This window comes from Solanum verrucosum, unplaced genomic scaffold (assembly GCF_900185275.1).
Source record: "Solanum verrucosum unplaced genomic scaffold, falcon-dt-bn FXZP01000262.1, whole genome shotgun sequence".
NCBI classification, from domain to species: domain Eukaryota; kingdom Viridiplantae; phylum Streptophyta; class Magnoliopsida; order Solanales; family Solanaceae; genus Solanum; species Solanum verrucosum.
Window position 1 is genome coordinate 153,030 of NW_026020366.1, and position 26,102 is coordinate 179,131.

General features: G+C 34.9%; 2 protein-coding genes across 3 annotated transcripts; one reads left to right on the forward strand and one right to left on the reverse strand.

The window, feature by feature from the left end:
• The first annotated feature begins 949 nt into the window (after positions 1–949).
• Positions 950–10,274, forward strand: LOC125837871 (uncharacterized). 2 transcript variants are annotated; one of them, XM_049516937.1, is made up of 7 exons: positions 953–1,030; positions 1,539–1,724; positions 2,639–2,782; positions 6,943–7,122; positions 8,199–8,381; positions 9,725–9,910; positions 10,118–10,274. In XM_049516937.1, exons 1-7 carry the CDS (start codon positions 1,013–1,015, stop codon positions 10,166–10,168), a joined length of 948 nt encoding a protein of 315 aa, XP_049372894.1. In that variant the 5' UTR covers positions 953–1,012; the 3' UTR covers positions 10,169–10,274. The 2 variants fall into 2 exon arrangements, with proteins under 2 accessions (XP_049372895.1, XP_049372894.1); XM_049516938.1 differs by lacking the exon at positions 6,943–7,122 and having other exon boundaries at positions 950–1,030.
• Positions 10,275–10,491: 217 nt separating this feature from the next.
• LOC125837870 (dihydropyrimidinase) lies at positions 10,492–22,515 on the reverse strand. The gene is made up of 13 exons (XM_049516936.1): positions 22,412–22,515; positions 21,469–21,636; positions 20,329–20,380; positions 19,733–20,002; positions 19,370–19,581; positions 14,390–14,510; positions 13,802–13,889; positions 13,623–13,701; positions 13,016–13,103; positions 12,875–12,915; positions 12,722–12,774; positions 12,208–12,364; positions 10,492–10,826 (listed from the first exon to the last, which is right to left on the reverse strand). The coding sequence occupies exons 1-13, from the start codon at positions 22,496–22,498 to the stop codon at positions 10,641–10,643; spliced, it is 1,602 nt and encodes a 533-aa protein (XP_049372893.1). The 5' UTR covers positions 22,499–22,515; the 3' UTR covers positions 10,492–10,640.
• Between the last annotated feature and the right edge of the window lie 3,587 nt (positions 22,516–26,102).

Below are 26,102 nucleotides of genomic sequence, written 5' to 3' on the forward strand. Positions count from 1 at the left end.
GTGTTATTTGAATTGGAGTACATATCGTGGTATATGAATCAAAGTTTGTTTTTAGTTAATTTGTACTGTTGATTGAATGAACTAAGAAGAGAAAACACAGCTTGAAGCAATGGAAGCATCTATCCAAACATATTTTCATGTTGCGAAGAAGACTTAATAAGTTTTGAAGAATTTTTTTATGAATAATAAGTTGTCATTGATAATTGTCTTAAATTGATTTAAAGGTGTATGTGAGTTGCTTCAATGGTGTTGCTTGAAAAGTATCGTGAAAATAATGATGAAGAAAGCATGAAAGATTTTTTTTTTTTGATAAACCAAGTAAGAATTCCAAACAAACTTGTATAATTAATTTATAGTCCAAGTTACCATATAATACTCTTTTTATTATTTTATTTAAACATTAACAATATGTGAATATATTAAGAGGAAAAAAATAAATATTTCTAAAAATGAGGTGATTATGTAGTTTTCTTGTCCACAGTCAATAAATAGTAATTAATCTAAAAAAATAACATATATTAAATCCATACTAGCATGAAATAACTTAAATTAAATCCACTTACATAATTTGAAACTAAGCAAGCAAAAACATTCTCATGAGTAGAAAAGGTAGAAAAATATTTTATAATTTTTCTTTTTTGGAAAATTGAGAGAAGAAAATATCCTTTAATTCAACTTAATTGCTTCTCTTACTTTACTCTCTTTTACTTTTCATTCTATATCAAAACAAAAACAAATTTTTAAGTAAATACTACTCATTTTTATTAACTAACCAAAAATAAGTTTTAACCAACTTCATTTCTCTTAATACTTTTTACTTTCTTTTTAATAATATCTATCCTTTAATTTTCACCTCTAGTTTCTTAAGGCAATGGATATACTTGAATAGTTTAGAATATTTCATGTTCCATAAAAATTAGAGGCTTATATATAAATGAATTCAACACATAATTAATTTCTTCCCAAAAATTTTCCACCATTTTCTCTCTTCTTTTTTCTATCTTCTTTCACAATGGCAAAACAAAGGGAGGTATGTATTACATATATTTAAGTGATTCTTTTTTAAGTTTTTTTTTTTTTAATCTTGAAGATTGTTATTTTTCTTGGGTAAATTCTCACATATTTGTTTCTGCTTTTCTTTTTCTTTTGAAAATTGCTTTTAAGTTTTTTTTTTAAATGTAAAACACGAGAAAAAGTAAATGTTATTTATTTTTTTTGACATAAATGATCAGGAATATAAAGTGGTTCATCTATTTCGTTAATGATTTTGTTTCTCCTTCTGTATTTTGAGTTTGTGGCCTTCAAGAACAATAATTTCTAGGGAATAAAAAGAAAAATAAAATCATTTACATCAAAATCCATTTGATTATGTGAATTTCACATTGTTAACTATCTTTTATTGGTTTAATTCTACATTTTTCTTTTAAAACAAAAAACTATGACTCCCATGATCATTCATGACATTCTTTGGTATCATAGATACTGAATAACTCGTATAGTCATCATTTCACTAATTAAAGTTTATTTTTTCTATATAGAGAAATGGATCGCCGTCTATACCTCAGTTTGGAGCATGGCATCACAAGACCGCAGACGATCTTAATTTTTCCATGGTATTCTCACAAGCTCGTGCAAACAAGAAGCAGCATAGACACAACATAGCACACCACAACCCAGCAAATGAGCAAGAGATGCTTGGCAAGCACCAAGATGTCTCACCCAGGGTAGAAAAATATTTTTTTCTTTTCTTATAATAATAACATTAGGAAAATTCATTTGCATATATTCTCACTTTAATATATAATGAGAGACTTTACCAGAGGTAATGGTTCGAGCCTTGGCAGTGGAGTTCTCATTGATGGGAGCGCTAGAACCCTCCATAATGAACTTTTTACAGTGAGAATCCGGATTAGAGGTAATGGTTCGAGAGACCACGTTTCCTTTAGTGATACAATGTAAGCTTCTCTTTGGTATGGTAAAACCCTTAGTTGTGCGGACTCTTCACTTTTGATGCCGCACCCGTGTTGGATTAACCAAAAGTACGCTACTTTTGGCAAATCCGACACACACCCGTTGACATTTTTGAAGAGTCCGAGCAACATAGGTAAAAACATGGTAAATTCCTTATCTTGTTAAAGAAATGATTTTTGGATCTACACTCAAAACCCAAATATTAGCTTATGTGAGAAACTGAAAATTAACCAAGTCTACACAAGGAGACACCATGTTATTCCCTCGTCTAATGTAGGACATTCTTACACCCCTATATACGCCTAGCTCTAGACGTTTAGAGCGTGGACAACATAACATGAAGGTCCAAAATTGGTAAACCAAGATTATAGATAGGTCTATACATCTTAATTTGTTCCAACTAGATTAATAATGATACTGCACTTAACTAATGACCATCCTAGACATCAAAGTTCACTAGATCTTTGAATTTTCTCTGCTTTTAACGATTAATAATTCGAACTATAAACTTCACTTTAACAATGTCCTTCAATGTTTGGGGTAACTAAAGTACATCAACCACTGGAATATCAACTAATAGAACATATAAACTATGATTCTCATTCATGACCAAACTTGCTGTAATAGTATCATCATCATTTAACTAATAGTGTTTCTAAATTTGTAGAAAAGTAGTTCTACTCCAGTGCCTCAAGGCGGAGCATGGGATTCAAAAGATCGTGCCAACAAGAAGCCACATAAACCTGATAAAACACACCGAAGCCTAGGCAATGAGCAAGAACTTGGCAAGCACCAACAGGCTTCAACAATGGTATGTAAAATTATATCTCTTGTAAACCATAAATAGTTAATTTACGACGTCTGCAGATGCTTCTTCATATAAGCATCATACAACTCTCAAAGACAAACTTTCCTTTAATGTTATTGTTGGGATTTGTTTTTGGGGTGGAATTGCATGACTCCTTCCCTAGAAAACACTCACTCGTACCCACTACATGCACCAAATCAAGCATAATTCGATACTTAGGTTTCACAAGTTTTCTAGAAAATGATAAGACATTGGGTGTGTTCGGTACAGTAGGAAATAATTTTTTATTTTCCCCATGTTTGATACTTCGTCAAATTTTCTGGAAAACATTCTCTACCAAAAGAAGTTCCTTAAAATGAAGAACATGACTTCCCGAGTCGAAGTAGGAAAAACAAATTCCCCAAGTGACATTCTAACTTGATTGTGTCCTCCCCGCCCTCGAACACACCTCATCTTCACCTCAACTCCCTCCACCAATAGTATTTGTCTGCATTTTATCCAAATACTTTTAGGATAATATTTTTTTGCTTATGTAGCAAACACAAGAAGATAAGTAAGAAATGCACTTATTTTCCTCAAAAACATAACAACATACCCAGTGTAATCCCACAAGTGGAGTATGAGGAGGGTGGTGAGTACGCAACCTTACCCATACCTTGTGAAGGTAAGATATGTTTCCAAAGGACCCTCGGCTCAACTAAAGCATACCAAAATCAATATGAAAAGGAAATACAACAGTAAAGGATCCATGTTGGAAGTAATTGAGAAAAAAACTGTAGCAACAAAAAATAATACGATAACCGAAGTAAAGAAAATAATATGTAATGATGAAATAAAAAAATAAGATAGTAGAAGAGTAATCATAATAATATTGATAAGGGAAACTAGACAACACTCGGCTACCTATTCTTCGACTTACATACCTTCTTTTCTAGGATCATACCCTTAGTAAGTTGAAGATGTGTCATGCCCTTTCAAATCACCTCCGTAAAATTTGCTATAGCCAAACTTTCACGCCTCCTTACTGGGCATGTGCACACCTCCTCTTCACATGCCCAAATCATCTCGGTCTCACCTCCCTCATCTTGTCCACCACGGAGGCCACTTCCACATTGTCTTGAATATCTTTGTTCCTAATCCTATCCCTCCTAGTATGCCCACACATCTATCTCATCATCCTCATTTCAACTACTTTCATATTCCAGACATGTGAGCTCTGCTTATGCCAACGCTCCCCATACAACAAAGTTGGTGTAACAACCACTTATAAAACTTACCTTTAAGTCTAGGTGGCACATTCTTAACACACGAGACATAGGATGTGAGCCTCTATTTCATCCGACCCACTCAATACGATGTAACAACATCGTCAATCTCCTATTTTCTTGGATTATTGATCCATGACTTAAACTTCCAAGTACTCTGTTTTAGTCCTTAATTAAACCCTTTAGACTCCAAGGTCTATCTCAAAAACCTCTAGCCTATCATTAACTTCTCTAGGAGTCTCCTTAATCAATACTATGTCATTAGTAAATAGCATACACCATCACACCTCTCCTTGGATATGGCACGTTAGTTTATCCATCACCAAAGCAAATAAAAGAGCTAAGAATTGATCCCTAGTACAACCTTATCCTGACTTAGAAGTGCTCTGAGTCTCCTCCCACTCCTCCCACTGTCCTCACTCGGGTCTTGGCTATATTGTGGATGTCCTTAATCACCCTAATGTAAGTTACATGCAGACCCCTAGCCTCCAAACGTCTCCATATGTAAGTCTATCTTCCTCTCCCCATATTGATCCATCAATATCCTTACGAGATGAATAACTTTTGTAGTTGAACACCTCGACATGAATCCAAATTGGTTCTTGGTCATATACCCACTCCTATTCACCCTCATCTCCATCGCCCTCTGCCAAACTTTCATAGCATGTCTTAGCAAAGCTTGATACCCCTGTAGTTATTGAAATTCAGATACCACCCTAGTTCTTCTATAGCGGGTTCTTTATATACCTACATTGTTCAGGCATTTTTGACGTCCTAAAAGTGACGTTAAACAACCCAGTTAGCCACTCCATACATGATTTACCCCTACTCTTCCAAAGTTCCACCAGATTCATATTTGGCCCACGCACCCTCTACCTTCTCATCTTACAAATGACCTCTTTAACCTCCTCAAATTTTATACCTCTACAATACTCAAACTCTCGACAACTCTCACAGTGCTCTAAAACTAGCACAATAATCATGTTCTGCTTTTCCTTCAAGAGTTTATAGAAATATGTCTGCCATCGTCGTCTAATATGTGCCTCTTTCACCATACTTCCCTTTCCCGTCTTTGATGCACTTCATTTGGTCTAGGTCTTTGGCACTCCCCTCTTTTGCCTTAGTGAGCCTATGCAACTTCTTATCCCTTCCTTTTTTGTGTAATTATTCATACAAGCGCTAAAAGAATATCATTTTAGCCATTGTAGCAGCTAAATTCGCTCCCTATAAGCAACCTTCTTGACTTCTATTTTACCTTGGATTTCTCCATTCCACCACCATTCCATCGATGTCCACCAACAATACCCCTCCAGACCCCAGGACCTCTCCAGCTACTTCCCTAATGTAATTAGTAGTCATATTTCACACTCTTTGCGTCCCCACTACTCCCGAAGCCCCATCACCATCAATTTCTCCCCATATCCTGAGATTTGGCAATAATCAAGCCACCCCATCTGACCCTTGATAGGTCTTACAAAGCCCTCTTCTTCCTCTTAATCTCTAAATCCATTACCCAAAGCTTATCTTGAGTTATAACATACTCACTCGGATTAACCTTGAAGTCCTTATATTAATAGAGGCGTATTCAGGATTTATAGATAATGGGTGCACTATTACAAAAAGGTGGATCTAAGACATAAATTTGATCGATTAGATTCTTTTTACTGAAAACCATTAAAATTTTAAAATCATGAGTCCAAAATTAACTTTTATTTATCCAAACCAGTTACAAAATCTTAGAAAAAAAATTAAAACAAGATAGATAAAAGATTCAAATTTCTAACCTCACCTAGAGAGGTGCACCCAATCATCATCGTACTACATTATATGATACTTCGAGTCTGGGTTCACGCATCTATATTTAAATATTTTTAAAAAATATAACACTACTATATATGATTTCGGGAGGGGACCATGGGTTCACGTGAACCCGGTGATCCCCTCCTGTATACGCCCCTGCTTATATATACTTTTATCACACTTCCTGAAGAGAAAGACATCTATTTGAGTCTTAGCCACCATGCTACAGAAGGTCACCAAGTGATCCTCTTTCTTGGGGAAACTTGAATTTGCTATCACAAAATCAAAAGCTTCAATGAAGTCCAAAAGTGAAACTCGTCCTTCATTTATATCCCCTAAACCAAAACCCTATGTACATCAACATAACTCCTTGAAGTTGTCTTGTGGCCATTGAAATCTCCTCCTATGAATAGCTTCTAGGTGTGTGGGATACCCCTCACTACCTCATCCAAATCCTCCCAAAACTACTTTTTAACCTTTTCAACCAAATCCACTTGTGGTGCATATGCACTAATTATGTTCAAGGTAAGTCCTCCAGTGACTAGCTCAATCATCATCATCATCCTATCATTCACCCTCCTAACCTCAACCACTAAGCTCCCTAAGTTTCCTATTCACTAAAATGCCTACTTCATTTCTATTCCCCGAGCCTCCCCAGTACAAAATTTAAACCTGTTAACATCTCAAGCGTTAGTTCCCACCCATTTGGTCTCCTGAACACAAGTTATATTGATCCTCCTCCTCTTGAGAACCTTCACTGACTGTATAGACTTTCCCGTCAAAGTATCTATGTTCAGCTCCCTTGTAACCCTTGAACCCAGCCCCACCCGAGGACATGTCCTTACTCTACCATCATTCACCAAAGCAACAATAATCTATAAGCTGCTATAATGAAGGGTTTACTAAACTAACATCATGACAATAAAGCGTCTAAAATAAATGAATGAGAACTAAACTTAAAAGGCACTAATCGAGAATAAAGATAGGTTGGGAACAGAAAACTTAAAGATAGGTTGGGGAACAAAAAACTTTACTTCATACTGAACACACCCACAGTTTTTTGTTTCGCTAAAATATTTTTCATATAAATTGTATAAGGTTCGTCCAAAGTCTGTTCCTCAATTTGGAGAGTGGGATCAAAAGAGTGGGGGTAGTCCTGATTACTCGAAAGTGTCCCCTCAAGCTCGTGCCAACAAGAAGCAGCATAAGCATGATTCAGCACACCGCAGCTTGGGAAATGAACAAGAGCTTGGCAAGCACCGTGAGGTTTCACCCAGGGTAAGACATGCTTTTTTCGCTTATGAGATACAAGACAAACTTCTCTTCAGTTGTACAATGGAAACTGTCATTGGTACAGTAAAAAACATGATTACTACCCCCTATTTTGCATGTCGTTAGACAATTTACAGCATGAGTAGTATGCTGTTCACTTAGAGGAGCAAATGACCTTAGGGGTTTCAACATTGTTCCTACTTACTCCCTACACGACTTGAAAGGCTCGACCAACCACTTAAAGGAGGAGATGCTTAACCAGTAAAAGTTAACAGCATTTTCTAGCATTTAAAAGGGTCCTCCATATGAAACTAGTAAAGGTAAGAAAGTGATAGTATGGTTTTGCTTGAGAAACATAAGACAGAAAATCCTTCAACTCTTTTTTTTTTTTTTTTGATGACAATCATGAAAATCCTTCAACTCTTTTTCAGTTAGGTACATGAAAACAATAGGTTCTGTCAGCAGTCAAAAACTATAGATTACTGTTTAAACCCTTCTCAAAATAGATTGTCTAAATCCATTTTCCCAACTGGGATAGGAGTGTCTAGTGGGGGTTGGGAAAGGTTATGAAGTTATTCATATGTATCATGTATTAAGATTTAACTCAATCTACTTGTGCATTTTACTAGATCTATTACCTACTGCTGGTTTGGAGATTAGCAGTTGCACCAGTGACTAGGAAGTTAATATTCATACATCATCCCACACAACTCTAGTCTGTATAGTTTGTGTTAACAAAGGGGGGATTTGACCTGGGTGTCAAGGATGATAACAATTACATGAGAAGAGAGAAAAAAGTACTGCACATATTTATTGTACAAAAATATAATGCATCTGCCAAAGGTGTGGCTCATCCCAATTCTTGATTTACCCGATGTTGGCCCCCATATTATGTTGTCCACTCTCCAGTTGCCACGTCTGGGCATGCGGGGGATGTTGGATAGCTTTTCAACTAACATAGTTTATGTTATTGTTAATGTTTCAAAACTTAGATAACATTTCAATTGTTCCAGAGAGTGGGTTACTCATGGTGTTATTGTGTCACTGATAGTTGTTTTTTTTTTATCTTTCTGAGTCTTTAGAAAAATAGTCCTATGGCAGAGCCTCATTATGGAGCATGGGATCAGAAGACTGGGAACAGTCCAAATTATCCCATGGGGTTGTCCCAGGATCGTGCCAAAAAGAAGCAGCATAGACATGGTTTAGCATGCCACAGCATGGGAACTGAGCAAAAGCTTGGCAAACACAGAGATGTTTCACCTATGGTAAGAACTTTTTTTTCCTAAATTTGAGACAAGCTTGAAACTGAAATTTTGAAATCCCTGGAATTGTTTCAATTCGAGATCTGATTTCGTGATCTTGTGGAATCAAAATCCAAAATATCTGCTGTTTGAGGTTTAGAAGATATCAAACACTGTTGAAAAAAAATTGGAACTTCAAACTTGACTTTCTATTTTTGGATATTTGTGGAGTACTTGGCACTTGAGATCGATTTGGGGTTATTTGAGCTCAAAAGATTGAAAGACAATGTACCAGTTTGAAGGTTTAAAGCTTGAAGAAAGAAACTTGAAACACCTTCAAGCCCACTTCGAGTTTGAAAATTTTGGATATAAGACTTTTTCATATAAGTTTAGTCATATATGCCAACTTCAGACATTACGCTTTGGAAAGACAAACTTCTAAATGCTATATCAGAAATTTGTGAATCTAATTTCGAAGCGGTTACACTTGGAAAAAACTATGATCTTCGGCTATGCCTTAAATAAGAGTCCTAAAATCGGTTATCTGTGCACTTTCCCCAAACTTTCTTCTAGGCATATAAAAGAGACTTGTTTCTGGTTTGGTAAACGCATGATTACTGGCCTCTATGAACCGTATTCACATGATGAATATCATAGAAATATGGATGTTAACATAGATGGGTTGTCATACAAGATTGGAAAAGAGTAGCAGGACACATCTAATACAGTGAAACTAAACAAAGGATAAAATGAGAGAATGTCTCTTAGGATAGTTTGGTCATGTCTTGTAGACCTTCATATGAACAATAAAGTATGTACGAAAACATGATGATTGAAGGTGATAAAAGAGAATGGAAACCAGTCCTGAAAGTAATGAGTCAAATTCGATGTAGGATGTAAAGTAAACCTAGCATAGACCTCCATACATACCGGTAAGTTGGTATGGAAGTATTGGTCCGGAATCCTTTTGTTTTGATAATCATTAGTTTGTCTGAGAAGAAAAAAATTTAGTATTGGAATGAAATTGACCTAATTTGAGTGCAAGGGTACAAAACAAAAGTATGTTCTCTAGTCAGAATTGAAACTTCCGACAAATCAAATATGAACAAATTTGGAGGTGATTCACTTAGTGCACCTAGAAGTCTACTTAATGCGTGAAATTATTCCCTTTACAGCAGTCTGTCTATCAAATTATTTATTTAGCTAACAAGTAATGTGTTCATTTTGTTCACATTTTTAATCAAGCACTTCAATGTTGTACTAGTGATGAATTCCATATTAATCATCCATAAACTACTATGAGATTTGTACAAGAAAGATACTCACCAGCTCTTAATAACTTATCAGATGGTTTCATAAATCTGTAGAAAACTGGTTGGATGTCTGTACCTCAATTTGGAGAGTGGGAGCAAAAGACTCCGAGTGAGACCAATTATTCTATGGTGTTCTCACAAGCGCGCGCCAACAGAAAGAAGCACAAGAGTGATTTAACTCATCGTAGCTATGACTTTGAGCAGGATCTTCTATCCAGGGAGCGAGAGAAAGCTGCCACGGTAAGACATCCTAATCTCAAAAAGATTATGTTACAGTAAACACCTCTACAATACTGTAAGTAACAGATAGAAGGGTATATTGGGGTTTGTTCTGATCCATATTCGTCCTTGCTTGACGCCCTTGGATCAGGACATGCCTAACAGTATGTACCGATATAGCTTTAGTTTGTGGTTACCTCTAATCATTTGAACATGTCCTTTGTGCAGAGGAAAAAGAAGAAGTTCATGACCTACCTTAGTTGCTGTCTTCCTGTATGATGCCGTGGTTTTTAGTGTGAGCGAGGACCCCCTTTGTAGCAATCTTGAAATGACTATTTCTCTCCTGTATTCATATATGAAAACATGAGAGAGTTTTATCATTTTACATCAGAGTATATATATATATATGCATTCAAGCCTCTTGCTTGGAGTAAAAATCAAGAAAATTTAGCAATGTTATAATCAAAAGCTGTGTGATTCTTGGGATCTACTTTTATTCTGCACTACGAAGTAAATGCTCAAACTCCATTCAGTAATCCAGCTATACACCATTGTATAACATCCTTTATGGAATAAACATAATTTTATTTTATTTTGAGAAAGAATAAACATAAGTTTTATAAAATAACAGTATATGCCCAAGGGCCTGTCTGCAACTGCAAGAGTTTGAATGTCCTTAAGGATATTCTGTATTTACAAGTAAATAGAGAGAGACTTTCTGTTCCTCATAATGAAAAGTGAATTTGCCAAATCAAGTCGTTGACCGTTTTACGGGTGCTCTCAAGGAAGAGAGGTACTTTGCATCTGCCTTGTCTATCCCGTCAAAAAGATAACTGAAAGGTGGCATTTCAATGTACTTGCCAGCACCAGGGATGACTTTCAGCTCATCATTTTCCCAAACAACCCTTCCTCCTGCAATTGTAGTTTCAACCTTTCCCTGCATAACGAATAAAATGGGAAAAATAAAAAAGAACGCATAGGTATAATAAATTGCAAACACAAAGCGGTGGCAATGTTTGAGAATCAGTAAAAGGAGGGGCTGCGGAAATTTGGTATACTTAGTGCAAAAAAAATAGAAAGTTAGTGGATGGTTAAATTATAGAAAATATACATTTCAAGAAAAATATAGAGTTCCCTTTCCGCGACAATAGAATTTTTTTATAGGATTGGACAATTACAACTTTTAAATGAAGTGATTATCCATGAGAATATAGATTCCAGCAAAATGTAATACTCGGCTGTTTAGGTGCTTCTATATATACACCAAGATACATAAAAATATACTGAAGGCACAAGTTCTTAAAAGGTGACATTTGATTGCAGATTTTTTTACCCGTAATGTCACACACGATGTAAAGCATCCTGGTTAATATTTAGGTTAAGGTCGGAGTTCAAACAGTATTAAGGTGAAGTTTGACAACAGTTTTTCCTATGTTAAATAAAGGATGAATCCACAATCATATTCGTTATAGATTGAATATAGACCTCTTTCTTAGTAATGTACATAGCCCATATGTAGATAGCAGGATTCTCTTATATTTCTTTCCATAGTTGGCACCTAACAACTACAACATACTCATTGTGATCCCACAAACCTAACAACAACTACAACATATGCATTGTGATCCTACAAGTGGGGTCTGGAGAGGATAGAGTGTACTCAGACCTTATCCCTACCTTGTGTGAGGTAAAGAGGTTGTTTCTTACTAGTGCTATGATACCATGTGAGAAATATTGGAGAAAAATATTGTTGAATTGTGAATCTACATTATTTCACAGAGACCCTATTTATAGACACTATATTACAATCATTTACCAAGTAGGATTCTATATACTATCTCTATTCATATTCTAAGTAGGATTTTATATACTATTCTTGTTCCTATTCCTATTCTAACGGTTCCGATCACATTCTGTCCAATTATACCACCTCTGTTGTCGCTTCACTTCTGGTTACATCATATGATTTGAAACCTACATCAAAATAGATTGTTCTGTCTTCAATCGAAATACCCTTGGAAATTGTTTATGGTGATGAAACTTGCTGGAAAATGGCACTGGAAAAGAGTACTACTGAAGAGAGAGGTTAAAGTAAATAACCTCCGTTTTTTACAAGGAATTTTACGAAAGGAAATAAATCAAAACAAATAAAGGAAAATATTCTAGAGTCACTCATTTGATTTGGCTAATCATATTTTGTAACACTCATTAAGTAAATTCATAAGAACATCGAAACAATAGAATCACTGCATTCGGCAAAGTTCTACAACATAAAATTATGAGTAATACATAAACCTCGATAGTTTTTGAATGCTTACCTTGCCTGTCCAACCCTCATAGACATTGGTATCTGTCCTATAATGGTGTGACTTTGAACTAATCTTGAAGCTTGAATTGGGATTTAAAATGATTATATCTGCATCAGACCCAACAAGTATTGCTCCCTTCCTTGGATAGATATTGAAAATCCGAGCACTAAATCACAAGATCAGATATTTCCAGTTAAGCTTCCATAATAAGACAGTTGCATTGTTAGAAATTGAAATACAGCGATTTAAACCAAAGAAGAAATCATAAGCATCAAGCTGGTGGAATTAGATTCACATTGAAATAAATATCAGAACATCTGCTAGTCGAGATACATGCAAGCTAGACCGAACACCATGGTTATCAAGAAAATATATATATCAGAACATCTGCAAGACTTTTGGCCAAAGTTTAGGAGTTTACCACTGTCGTAGATAAAAGTCTGGTACTTAAGTAGAGAAGGGTAGAGGGGAGGGCCCATTATCAAATTTTGAAAAGTTATTCAGAATAAGTTGAGTAGTTTACCATTCTGTGCTTGTTATGCGAACATAATCGGTGACAGATATCTGACCAGATGCCTGAAAAAACCATCGAAAGAAAGTAAAAGATATACTCGCATAGGACAATTTATTTGAGCATCATGTCGTATTTAGAACAATAGAAAATGTCACAGCTTACCACCATTGTATCCCAAACCAAATGCATTCTCTCCTCCATACCTATAAAGAGATGGTTACACTGAAGAACTTAGAAATACACTAGAAGGAAGCTAAAGACACAGCAATAGATATATGTAAGGAAAAAGAAACTTTTGCACACCATTAACACCATTTGGTATTTTCCGGAAATCACCAATTCCTAGGGCTTTCTGAGTTGAGTTGAAGGTACAGTGATCAGTTCCTACCAGCTGCATATATGAAACCATGCTGATTAGTTGTATAGACAAGAAAAGGAACGCTAATGACTTCTATCTTGCTCATATGAGTTGATGGATGGATCATAAGACGGGAAAGTGGAATATTTGAGTAGTGTTTGGCCGTGATATTTTTGTACTTTTTTGGAGTTGAACTCCGGAAAACACGTTTGGCCATAAAAATTCAGAAAATCCCCGAATTCAACTTTGAATTTCGGAATTTTCAGAAATTCCAAAACAACAAAAAGTTGTTTTCACTTTTTTAACTCCAAATTACTCACAAAAGTTCAAAAGCAACTCTAATTTGTGTCATGGTCACATACAACTCCAAATTTCAAATATCATTTTTCACTTGGAAAACAGAACTACTTTTTTCAAATTTTACAACGAAACATGGCCAAACGCCACCTTGGATATTTCCTATGGCCAATGGAGTCCCCCAAGTAGCTTTAAATTTTGTGATAGCACAAAAAAAGCATATATTGATATCTATACAAAGATCGGGATTGAAACCTGCAGAACCCCTGCAGCAAGAGCTGCTTGAAGAGCTGTTCCATGACCTGCTGCTCTGATTGGTGGGCTCATGACATACCTGAAATAGTAAAAACATTTACGGGCATCTTATGCCATCTATGAAGGGAGAAAAGAAAAGAAAGAAAAGCTAAACCACAGAGGAAAAAAATGATTTTTACCTTGCTGCAAAATGGAAGTCAGGGTCCCAAAGTACTGAATCATTAAGAAGTAAACCTGAAACGACTGGCTCCCCAACAACTCTTTGACCTGAAATGAGATGGTAAATTTAGTATAGAGGCATAAGTGAAGTCCCATGAAACTGGCATCTGAAGCAGAGGTTTTTGATAAATAACATTAACATAGAGGAGAAATAGTTCCAAATCAAAGAGTACCCAAATAAACGTGTCTTTCAGAGAGGAGACAAAAACGCGCACAGTGGAAGTTAGAGATAGAAACATTGCAAGTACCAAGTTAAGTTTTGGTTACAAGTTCCCAGTTAAGGTTGGTAAGTTCAAAGTAGAGTAAACGATTTAGTTACAGCAAGGAGCAGAAAAGAGGACCCTCGTATCAAAGGAGCTCCATGGTCAATTAAAAAAATAACAAAAGTTTAGCCCCAGAATAGGTTTGCATGGATGAAATGATGGGAATACTTGCTAATATTCCTTAGAGGGGACAGTTAATCATTGCAAATTCACCATAAAGTAAGCATTACAAAGCACTAATCCAAATTTCCATCAAATATACTATTCAAACACTTAATGCCAAACCTGACTTCCGAGCTCTGGCAATTTCTTCCATCGCATTAATACTCATGACATGAACAACATACAATGGAGTGTTCACAAAGCTAGCCAAACGAATAGCTCGAGCAGTAGCCTCTCCCTCCAGCTGCAATTATTAACGACATTGCAAGGAACACCATTAGGTAAGTTATTCAAAGAATGAAATAGCCATGTCAAATCAAAGAACAAACATTCACAATCAGTGTGAGGACATTGTTGGCTTGAAAGAACAGAAATACGACAAATAACAAATATTCTTGAAGAAATCACCATAATTTAACATATATTTAATTCATACAACTACATAGCATCAGCACTTCTGAAAGTATATGTCCATGATTATCCATAGGGGTGTTCACGGTTCGGTTTGGATTGGTTTTTTACTACAAGGACACCAAACGAAGTAACTCAGTTTATCAAATGTTGGAATCAAACTAGAACAAACCAGACCAATTAAGTTGAGTTTTCATCGCTTTGGTTTTTGTCGGGTTTTTTATAAAATATATGATAATATACTTCCAAGTACACATTAAGTCAACTATATTACAACATAACACTACCAAGTCAATAACTCTTTAAGAAAAGAAGGAAATCTATATATATTTAATCAAGTTATATATATAGCTTCCTCCAAAAAAGTATGTTATATTATGTATATATAAGAAGCACCATCAGTTCATCAAATCACAACACAATAAGTTAGTTCCAAAAAAAATATGGCTAAAAAGAATGAAATTATTCCATTGATGACAATTATGGTGATGCTAATTTTGATCTCTAATTCAAAATTAGTATATAGTAAATTGGATGAATATTGTTTTAAGGAGTGTATTAGAGGATGTCAAGGTCATTAGCCAAGAATTTAGTCAATTATAAGGAATATAATAGAAGTTCTTACAATGAATTTTTTGTGCAAAAAATTAAAGATTTAGTTGTGATATATCAAGATATCTTGACGATATTTGAATTTAACGATGATGAATAATTAAAAGAGTACAAGTTATTTTGAACATGAAATAGATTCTTGGCATTACCAAAATAAAAATTATAAATCAAACTAGAGAGTGAAGACAAGTAATTTGATTACTATAAACGCAAACACCTAGATTACGAACCAAGAGTGTAAAAGATTAATATGTACAGTATGTGTGTGTGTGCGCGCGCGCAATTACAATTTTTTTAATGTGTGCTTAGATAGTCAATTTGGTTTGGGGGTTTTCGGTTATTTTTTGCTGGAAAAATACATAACCCCCCCCCCCCCCGAACTTGGCACGAAAACTTACTTTAGTACTTAAACTACACGAGTGTTTATATACCCCCTTAACATATTTGATGTGAATTATTTTCAACCCTCCGAACACCAGCCTCGTGCGCGTGTTGATACAGCTTGGAACGGCGCGTAATTCATCTTTTAACATTTTTTAAAAATAAAATTTGACCCTCCAACGGTAATATCCGACCCATTACGTATTTGAAGATCCATCTTCACTTTTAAAGAACCCTAATTTCCTCTTCTCCCTCACCAACCCAATCATCCAAAAAATGTGACCTAATTCATTATTTTTTTCTTGATTTTTCTCAAATCTTAGCTCTTCAAACCTAAAAGTTGAATCTTTGAAGAAATAATTATTCTTCAAAATGTAAGATTCAAACCTATTCTTCTTCATCTATTATTTTGATTTTTCTTTCCTCCATTGTAGATTTGAGAGAATGAGAATCGGGCTTAGAGATTTAGGGATATTTGTTTAAAAATGGGTCGGGTTGTATTTTGGGAACGGGTGGGTTATATAAAACAGGTAAGATATTTTTTAAACCCTTAGCGACGTGGACCAATGAAAACGCGTGTGTGTAACAATGCCCAGCCTTCAACTGGGCTGGTGTTCGGAGGGTTAAAAATAATTCACATCAAATATGTTAAGGGGTATATAAACACCCGTGTAGTTTAAGTACTAAAGTAAGTTTTTGTGCCAAGTTCAGGGTTTTTTTTTATGTATTTTCCCTTTTTTGCTTAAAACCAAAACCAAACCAAATTATGTCAGTTTCTAAAATATAAAACCAAAATAAAACCAAGAAATGTTGGTGTTAAAATAGGAATAGGTTTATACAATCCTATTAGAATAGGAATAAGTTTATACAATCCTATTAGAATAAGAATAGGAATAGAAATAGAAATAGGAATACTAAATAGTATCCTACTTAGTAAAGGATTGTATTGTAGTGTCTATAAATAGGATCTCAATGTAATAATGACGACAACACAATTCAATAATATTCTTCTCCAATATTTCTCACATGGTATCAGAACCTCTACGATCTTGGTAAACAATCAAAGAGCTTCCGCTGCCGGCGGGCAGCTATTACCCATATATGCCGCTCGTCTGACCTACGATTATGTTAACAAAATTTGGGTCGTTGTGTATCTTTTCTATGACTATTTTTTCATATTTAATTTGTGTAGCACCGTGCTATCCTTCTAGTGACTACCTTTTTTTGCATATTTGATTTGCGTAGCACCGTGCATCTCTCCGGACTACTTTTCATATTTAATTTGTGTAGTACCGTGGATTTTTCCGAACTACTTTCTCATATCTGAGTTGCATAGCATCATGTGTCTTTTCAATGACTCCTCATCAGATTTGATTTGCATAGTTCCATTCGTCTTTTCGATGACTCCTCAAATCTGATTTGCGTACGGTTGTGCCATCATTCCAACCCTACCCGTTTCTTTTTCAGCAGGGTCGTGCCATCATTCTGACCCTACCCATATTATTTCTCTTTTTCAATGGGGTCGTTCCATAAATTCAAACTATCCTATATAATTTTTATTTTCTAGTTGGGTCGTGATATCATTCCGACCCTACCAATATAATATTATTTGTTAGATTGTGACCACTTTTAGCCACAAATCTAATACTCGGGCATATGAGCTTGTTCCGGCCAGTTTTTTGGTGACTTTCTTGTTTAATATTGACTCGTCTATTGATTCCAACATGATCCATATACTTTATACTAGATTTTGAGCACTTACGACGACCGCTGCATTGTGAAGAAGTCTATATGGAGCAACCACCTAATTTTGTTGCTCATGGAGAGTTTAGTAGCCTTGTGTGTTGATTACGTAAGTCACTCTATGGTCTGAAATAGTCTTTTTGCAAGCTTGGTTTGGGAAGTTCCAACACTGTAATTTTATCACTCTGTGTTTTATCGACATTATGCATCAAATTCAGTATTTCATGAGAAGACCAAGCACATTGAGATTGAGTGTCAATTTTGTGAAGTCGGTTGATCAACTTGCAGATATCTCACCAAGCCCCTCATCGGTCCTCGTGTTAATTACATTTGTAACAAGCTAGGTACATGAATTGTATGCACTAGCTTGAGGGGGAGTGTTAAAATAGGAATAGGTTTATATAATCCTATTAGAATAGAAATAGGTTTATACAATCCTATTAGAATAGGAATAGGAATAGAAATAAAAATAGGAATACTAAATAGTATCCTACTTAGTAAAGGATTATATTGTAGTGTCTATAAATAGGGTCTCAATGTAATAATGACGACAACACAATTCAATAATATTCTCTTCCTATATTTCTCATAGTTGGCTTAATCCTTTGTTTACGATTCTATTCGAATTTTTGAGCAGGAGATGCTTCCAGGTGTTTCCTCTCCCGAGCGGAGAAAACTCAAGGTGCAAAGCGACAAACAATTCCCGAGATGCTGGAAAGGCTCTCTCTTTGCTGCATTGTTGCTAAGGCTAGTACTGGAGGGTGGGTTTAGAAAAAGGCTATCCACTAAGCAAAAAATGGATATATGATCCTTGGCTCGGATCCGAAAATAGGCTATCCAGTGCTTATTAGAATAGAACCCTTACCATCCCTTAGTTTTAAATTATTTTTTACTTCGGTTTTTCATGAAGACCCTTAATTATCAATGACTGCCTTATCCAAAAAACAATATGATTATCCATGGTGACAACTATAGTTACCAAGCATCTACACACCTTGTGCTGTGTCCAAATATTTTCCCATTATTTGACCAATGGTCACTCACCTATCCTATACTGTCAACATATGCAGAAGACCTAAACATGTTATTTCTTATTCATATGCAATCCAACTATATGTATACACATAAGCTTGTCTATATGGTTTATTGAGTTAACTCATATATTCAGTTTACTTAACTAATAGGAATTAAAGAAGTGCTTCCGTTTCTTCATCGTAATGATCACCTACATAACTTATCTAGAAAGCAAGTTCTGTCATGTCAAACAATACATTCACATTTTTGTACCTATGATACAGAACCCTCATCCGACTTTTAATTAATTAATTTCACGAAAGATTACCAGAATAATAGTAATGCCACAATTTCATTAGTGAAGTTGTCCAAACGAAAGCTATTAAAATGATAAGTACTTTTTAAGATACAGTTGGCCGACTGTAAAAACTTTTTCTACCAAATGAGAAAGCATACATATATTCAAGAAAGAGAAAGGGAGAATTCGAAAGGAACCTTAACCACATAAAAGCCTGAAGTAGAAATACTTTACTTCACTATACCTATCGAGCTGTAACAAATAGAAGCAATTTCTTGTATTGTTGGTCAGCAGGCCTTAATATCATTGCCTCAAGATGTTATGCATTGTAATATACATTCCTTTCTAGAAAATGAAAAATATTTCCTACATTGGATGTCCTAGACATTATTCTCTCTTCTTATCACTTAACAGGTTCTAATAATGAGAATGCATCAACTGGTTCTAATAATGAGAATGCATTACCATCCTACAACACAAATTTCTACCAAATAATTGGTTTTTTTTCTGGAACTCAAAGCTCCGGCTACTTGGTGGCAATAGGGAAAAAGTGCATGCATGCATGTTGACAAGCTAGAAGACAGAAAAAACTAAATCAGCTTATTCCTAGGCATGAATGTTGAAGCAAAATAGGTGGACTTTACCACTGGAGGCCTTGATAGTGCATGTCCCTCAGGACCAGTAATACCAAGTTCGATCATTCTTTTTTGACCTTCAAATACAGCATCCCCATTTTCTGCATGAACCATAGCTAAAGCACCAAGGGACTTGCACTTCTTCAATCCCTCCATCAGAAGCTCATCATTAACCATGAAGGAGCCTTTGTAGGCAAGGAAAAATTTGAAAGAGTTGATACCTAGGATAAGAGAAATAAAGTCAAGCGGAGTACCTAAAGAGATACCGAAAAGTGCAGAGAGGAAGATGCTTCCCATGAACTACCCTGCAAGAATGAACCGAAACTTAAAAGTATTCATATGAAAGTAACACTCTCTGGAAATAAGTAAAACCTTTCTCCTTGACCATAATTTCCATCTCCTCTGAAACAGTTTCATTCCATTTTGTAATTGCCATGTGAAACCCATAATCCATGCATGACCTCTTAGCTTTCTCTACATAAGCTTCATAACCTGCAGATAAGCTTCCATCTACCGGAATAACAAAGTCAATATGCATTGTTGTTCCACCAGCTAATGCAGCCGCCTGTCCACTGAAGAAGTCATCAATTGTCTCGGATCCCATAAATTCCATAGCAAGGTGAGTATGAGGATCAATTCCTCCTGTCATCGTCATAAGAATCAGCAAGCGAAGGTAAATTGTCTGTTAGCCAAGGTTTACTAGTGAGACTGTTTATTAGGAACTATAATTTCGAGAAAATGCTCTCATCTGGAATATTTTGTATTAAACAAAAACACTGCTAATTCACATAAAACTAACGTAAATGGAACTGATGTAAGAGCTGCACATATGACACTAAAAAATATTTTTCTACAGTAGTCATGCATTACGGGTCTTTTTTCTGGCAGGACTAAAAAAGCAAAACTACAATTCTGAGACTAGAAATGCAATCAACTGAGCCCCTCAGCCCTGAAGAACGAAACTCTACCTGGCATGACAAACTTTCCAGTTGCATCAATGACTTTGATATCGTCACCAACCTGCAGATGGTCATGAGTTGTGCATCATATTCAGATGAAAAGCAATGAAGTTACCCGTTAAGGATAAAGATAATCAACCAGTGAAAACATACAAGGAGTTTCATGAATAAATAAAGCCAGCTTGAGGGCACAGCAGTTGCCTATTAGCAGGTCAACTTAAGAAGTAAATGGAATAAATGTGACCATCGCACTAACCAACAAGTGAAGACACAAAAGAACCTAAAACACAAAGTGGAAGGAAGGACTAGAATACTAAGACAATTCTCCCGGCTCAGCAAACTTCAGCATCATAAAATGAGAAAGCAAGAAGTTCTTTCTATCGTGCTAAAGTAATCAGGGTAATTTATATCCAGTGATAATGATGTGACATTTAGAAAAACGGTATGAAGTCAAAAAAGCTATTCCTTCCTCAGTAAAAACTTTCATATGATCCTTCATCCATATATCCACCAAAGTATGTCCAGGGTTTTTTAAACTATCCTCTAGAATCTCATCTTATGACGCTTACCCACCGGCCACCTCTAGACTAATTTAAAGCATATTTTCCTTGCAAAATTAAGCAAAACTTCCGTTTTCTAGGGTACAACCCAGGATTTCCAAATATTTTTCCAGACCTGAACATTCTAGCTCACAGTTCGGACATGATAATCTCATGTGATAATATACCATGAGAATTCATTTGGATTTGTCTTCAGCTGAATCCAGAAAAAGAAAACAAAACAAGAAGATACTATCTTACTGCACTAAACAATAACATGTTCTCATTAACTCACAATAGTTGCTAGTCTTTCAATCTTGGTGTCCTAGGGACCAGGGTTTATTTCAGAATTATACCAGTCAAACTTTCACATACGAGAATCGTTTTCTGATTGATCAGATTGTTAACAGAATATTTGCTAAACCCTTTCGTTATTCCACCTAATAAGAACAAAATGTGGCTAGATACAAATGAATTAAGAACAATAATTGGCATCAAATTCAGCTATCAGCTCAGAGAGATCAATCACAATAGACAAGAGGCCCAACTATTATTCACTTCCCAGTCAATCAAGAAAACTCAAACCAAATAGAGAAACTTCAACAATTACCTTAATGTTAGGCTGCACCGCCACAATTGTTCCATCTTCTATATACACATCAGCAACCTCCTTATGATGAGCATTCACTACAGTTCCTCCTTTTATCAGTATCTTTGATGAAACTGACGACATAACATCGCACCCAGAATTTCCATAAATATTTGTGGCATCACAAAACTGAGAAAGATAAAAAGGATTTAGATTTTAAACCATCCTTCAAAAAAAGAAACTGCTTGACAATGGTATGAAAGGCAGAAAATTCTATTTATTTTCTTTACTCCTCAAACTTTACATACTACAGTTCATATTCATAAATCTTAATCATCTATCACGATTCAAATGAAAGTACATGCACAAAATCTGGAACAGTTCATTGAGTACTAAAAACAGAAATAACACAATGAAATAAATCAGCTTATTAGAAAACCACCCGAAGATTCAACAGTGGTCCTGAGGTTTTAGGTTCAAATCCTAGCGGAGACAAAAAATATTATGTGATTATTCACATATGTCCTCTTAGTTGCACGGGCTCTTCACTCTTGATGCCGCACCTGTGTCGGATTCTCCAAAAATACACTACTTTTGGCGAATCCGACATGCACCCGTTGACATTTTTTAGAGTCCGAGCAACATAGATTGTCCTAGCCTAAGTGGACAGAGTTACTTGATACCTGTTGCTGGTGTGAGGTGACAGGTATCCCATGGAATCAGTCGATGTAAGTGAAAGCTGCCCGAACAGCACATTCATAAAAAAAAAAAAAAGTGAAATCATGATGTTCCCTCACAAAAATTCAACTTTTATTCATGTCCAAACACAACTTCGATTTACAAATTATTACTTTCTTCGACTCAAAATAAGAGTCAAGAAATCACGTTACTAAGAAATCAATAATCTTTTCATCATATTTAATAAATATCTCTTGAAAATTCAAATTAAATAGAGAAGAAATACCTGGTTATTGTTGGATTCGGAAAGAGGGAAAAGAGCAAGCACCGAAATCAAGGGAATCAAAAATTGAGCTCTGAGGAAAAACTCCATTGAATCAAATTGTTGAGTAAATCTCTATACGTTGTGATCAAAATTGGATAAAGATTCCATTGCAATCAGTTTTGAGTTTTGACTTTCAGTTCAATTGAAAAAAAAAAAAGATGGCCTCATCTAATTTTTTCTTTTTTATTTAATTTACGGAAAAGGTCAAAACTACTCTTACACTATTCGAAATAGATTAAATATACCATTAAACTATATTTTGTCTCAAAAGTGCCCTTCTCATCTAATTATTGGACCACACTTACATTTTTGTTTAACGGAAGGGATCCGACTCCTCTTCAATCCTCTTCTCTCCATTTTCCCTAAGTTCTAGCTTGGATTGAAGACACATGTCATAGTTAAGAATTAATGGTTGAGATCTAATTGATTAAAACAAAGTCATTACCATAGTTATTTACTTCCATATATTTGCTTCTTAAATATTTTTGCAATCCATTAAATTTTCCCTAAATATATTAAAAACTTTTCTTTATTGCCCTACATACAAATTTAAAACTTTTACTAAATATTTTTACTTTTTTTTGAAAAAAAATTATAATATAGTTAAACGTTTTTATTATTCTAATAGAGTATTAAGAGCTACAGTGTCTATAGAGCAATATGGACTCCATGTAGGGAGTAAGAAAGAATTTAAAGTTGTGTGACAAAATTTATCTTACTCCTAAAATTAAAAACAAAACGTCAGGTCACAATTTTTAATTTTTTATTTGGCAAATGTTATTTGAGAAATGGCAAACGTTAGGGAAAAAAGTAAAAAATCAGCAAAAAATTACTTAAGTAATTAAGAAAAGAAATTCTTTTTAATATATTTAGGGAAAATATAATGGATTGCAAAAAAATTTAAGAAGCAAATATATGGAAGTAAATAACTATGGTTAGGACTTTGTTTTAATCAATCAGATCTCAACCATTAATTCTAAAATATGACATGTGTCTCCCATCCAAGCTAGAACTTGGGGAAATGGAGAGAAGCCGGATCCTAACGGAAGAGTTTTGTGGCATCCATGTGTGTATTATAAAAAAAATGCCAACCAACATGAGTTGTGGTGCACTGGTGGGAGTTCTTCATCCTTAACCAGAGGTCTCGAGTTCGAGCCCTGGTATGGAGAAAATCTTGTTGGGAGCGCCACCCCCGAATGGGCCCTGCAGAGCGCGATCTGAATTTAGTCGGAGCTCCAATGTGGGCTCCGGACACCGGTGGGAAACCAAAAAAAAAATGCCACATGGACCTCCACATGTGCACGCCAACACATCCACCTCCACATAGAAGTGTAATTTAACTCCTTTTTCCCCACATTTCATCCTTTCACCAACTCCAATTTCACCCCTTTCCCTCATTTCATCCATTTCTCCATTTAAAGACCTAAGAAACTTTCATTTATAATGGACCTAAACGGTAATGAAAGTTCAGAAACTCAGGATTTCTTTTTTGATTTCTATGGACATAATTCCAGGGACCGTAAATGGAACCACGGATCATAGATGTCCTCATAGAGTTCTTCCATCAAATTTTAATCAGGGTTATTTGGGTATTTTCTCACTCTTTTAATTCTTGTACTATGTCGTTTTGGCCTATTCTAAGTGAGTTTAAGTGGTTTCTAAAGACTCTAATGTCTATCCCAAACCAAATTTCTTCCATCTCAAGTCTTCTCCCTCAAGCAAGTTAGCGTTCTAAAGCGTCAAAACAAGTTAGGGTTTCTACTTCAGGTATATGAGAACTTCATTAATGCATTCTTCTTTACCTATTGAGTCACAAAGAAACTTCAATTTCTCAAGTTATAATTTCTCTAAAATTAGAGTTTCCATTATTTTCACGAGTTCTTATTGAAATTTAGATTGTTCTTCATGATTGATCCTCAATTGCATGATTTTTTATTATAATTTAATGTTTTCAATGATATTTCCATGAACTCATAGCAAACAAGTATTTTTCATGATCAAGATTATGCTATTTTCAGATGAATGTCTCATATTTTCATGAATTATGATGCTTTTAGATAAAGTATCTCTCAGTATATTTTCATATTTATATATCATAATTTACATGCTTTCAAATAAAGTGTCTTTCAAATTTTGTTCAGTTATCATGGTTTATAACCTACTCAGCATTTATCAATTATCAACATGATTTAGTAGTATCAGATTATTATTGTTTTCAAATTATGTTTGTTTTGTTGAGAGCATACTTAGCACCGAATGACCTTAGGGATGAAGGTTTATGTTTAGCGTCAGTAGACCTTTAGTAGCAATCACCTACCGTAAAATTTGTCTCAGATAGACATTAGCTAGTGATCCACCTTAGCTCAGATATCTGGTTCTTATGGCAAGTATTAAACACTCTTTTTTCATTGTAGGAGTAGTACATTGAAATCCATGTAGTAATTCACATGGTTTATGTCGGTTTTAGTATCTCCCACCATCAAATTTTCAATCATTGCATGACCTTATACTTATGTATTTCAAATCAGTATATCTCAGCTTCGTGTTATTTTACTTAGTCATTGCATCAACATGTTTCATAAATTCAGTATCTTCCGATATCATGTTGTTTATACTTTTTCTCCATACTCAGTATATTCAAAGTATTGACTGCATACTTTCTGCCTATATTTTTGATAATATAGGTTCTGACGCACATCATTAGGCCTGCTGTTAGTATAGATCCGATCAGCTAGCAGACGAGTTCATGAGTCCTCATCTATCCGAGGACAACCTTTATGATTTTCTTTCTGTCATTACTTTTAGTTTTAGACATATTAGAGTTAGCTAGAGATTGTCCTAGCAACTCATATTAGTAGAGGTTTTCAAATAATCGATTTAGATTTTCGTCAAGTATGTTGTCTTTTAGATATTGTTTATCTCGGTATTATGGGTTCATCCAGACATTCAATTTTAGCTTCTGCATATATGTTTCAGTTTTTTGTTAATTTTGCTAATCTAAGTGTCATAAATAATTTATAATTAAATTTTGATGAAAACATATATAAGATATTTAAAATTGTTTATGAAAAGTAATACATTTTGTATGTATAATTAAATAAATAGATGTATATAATTTGTCGGCTTGGTTCAGTTATTTCTTTGATTTTTAAAACTAAAATCAAAACAAAATAAAATATTATCGATTTTAAAAAATATAAAATTAAACCTAAATAAAATCGTTTTATATAATTAGTTTAGTTTAATTTGATTTTTCAATTTGAATTTATTTTTATCCAAATCGTGAACACCCCTAGTTGCACTCATGAAATTTTGATGGTGACAGTTACACTCTAGGACGTTGAAGCTATGCTAATGAGGTTGAACATGTCAACTAGGATATGTGGAAAAGGTAGAACTAATTAATTGGAAATTAAAAAAATTTGTTCTTATCCTTAATTCCATATTGTCCCCTAATTTGTTTATTAATTAGTTGGTAAACTTGTATGGTAATTGTAGTTTGTTAATTTCTCTATATTTACTCTGTGCCTCCTTTTCACTCAAACTTATCTTTAGCTTTAATTTAATTTTCTCTGCTGTGAGGATGAAATATATTTGCAACAATTACCATTCAGAGTGTTAAGCCATTTAGGCCATCCAAATCCAAGAAAGC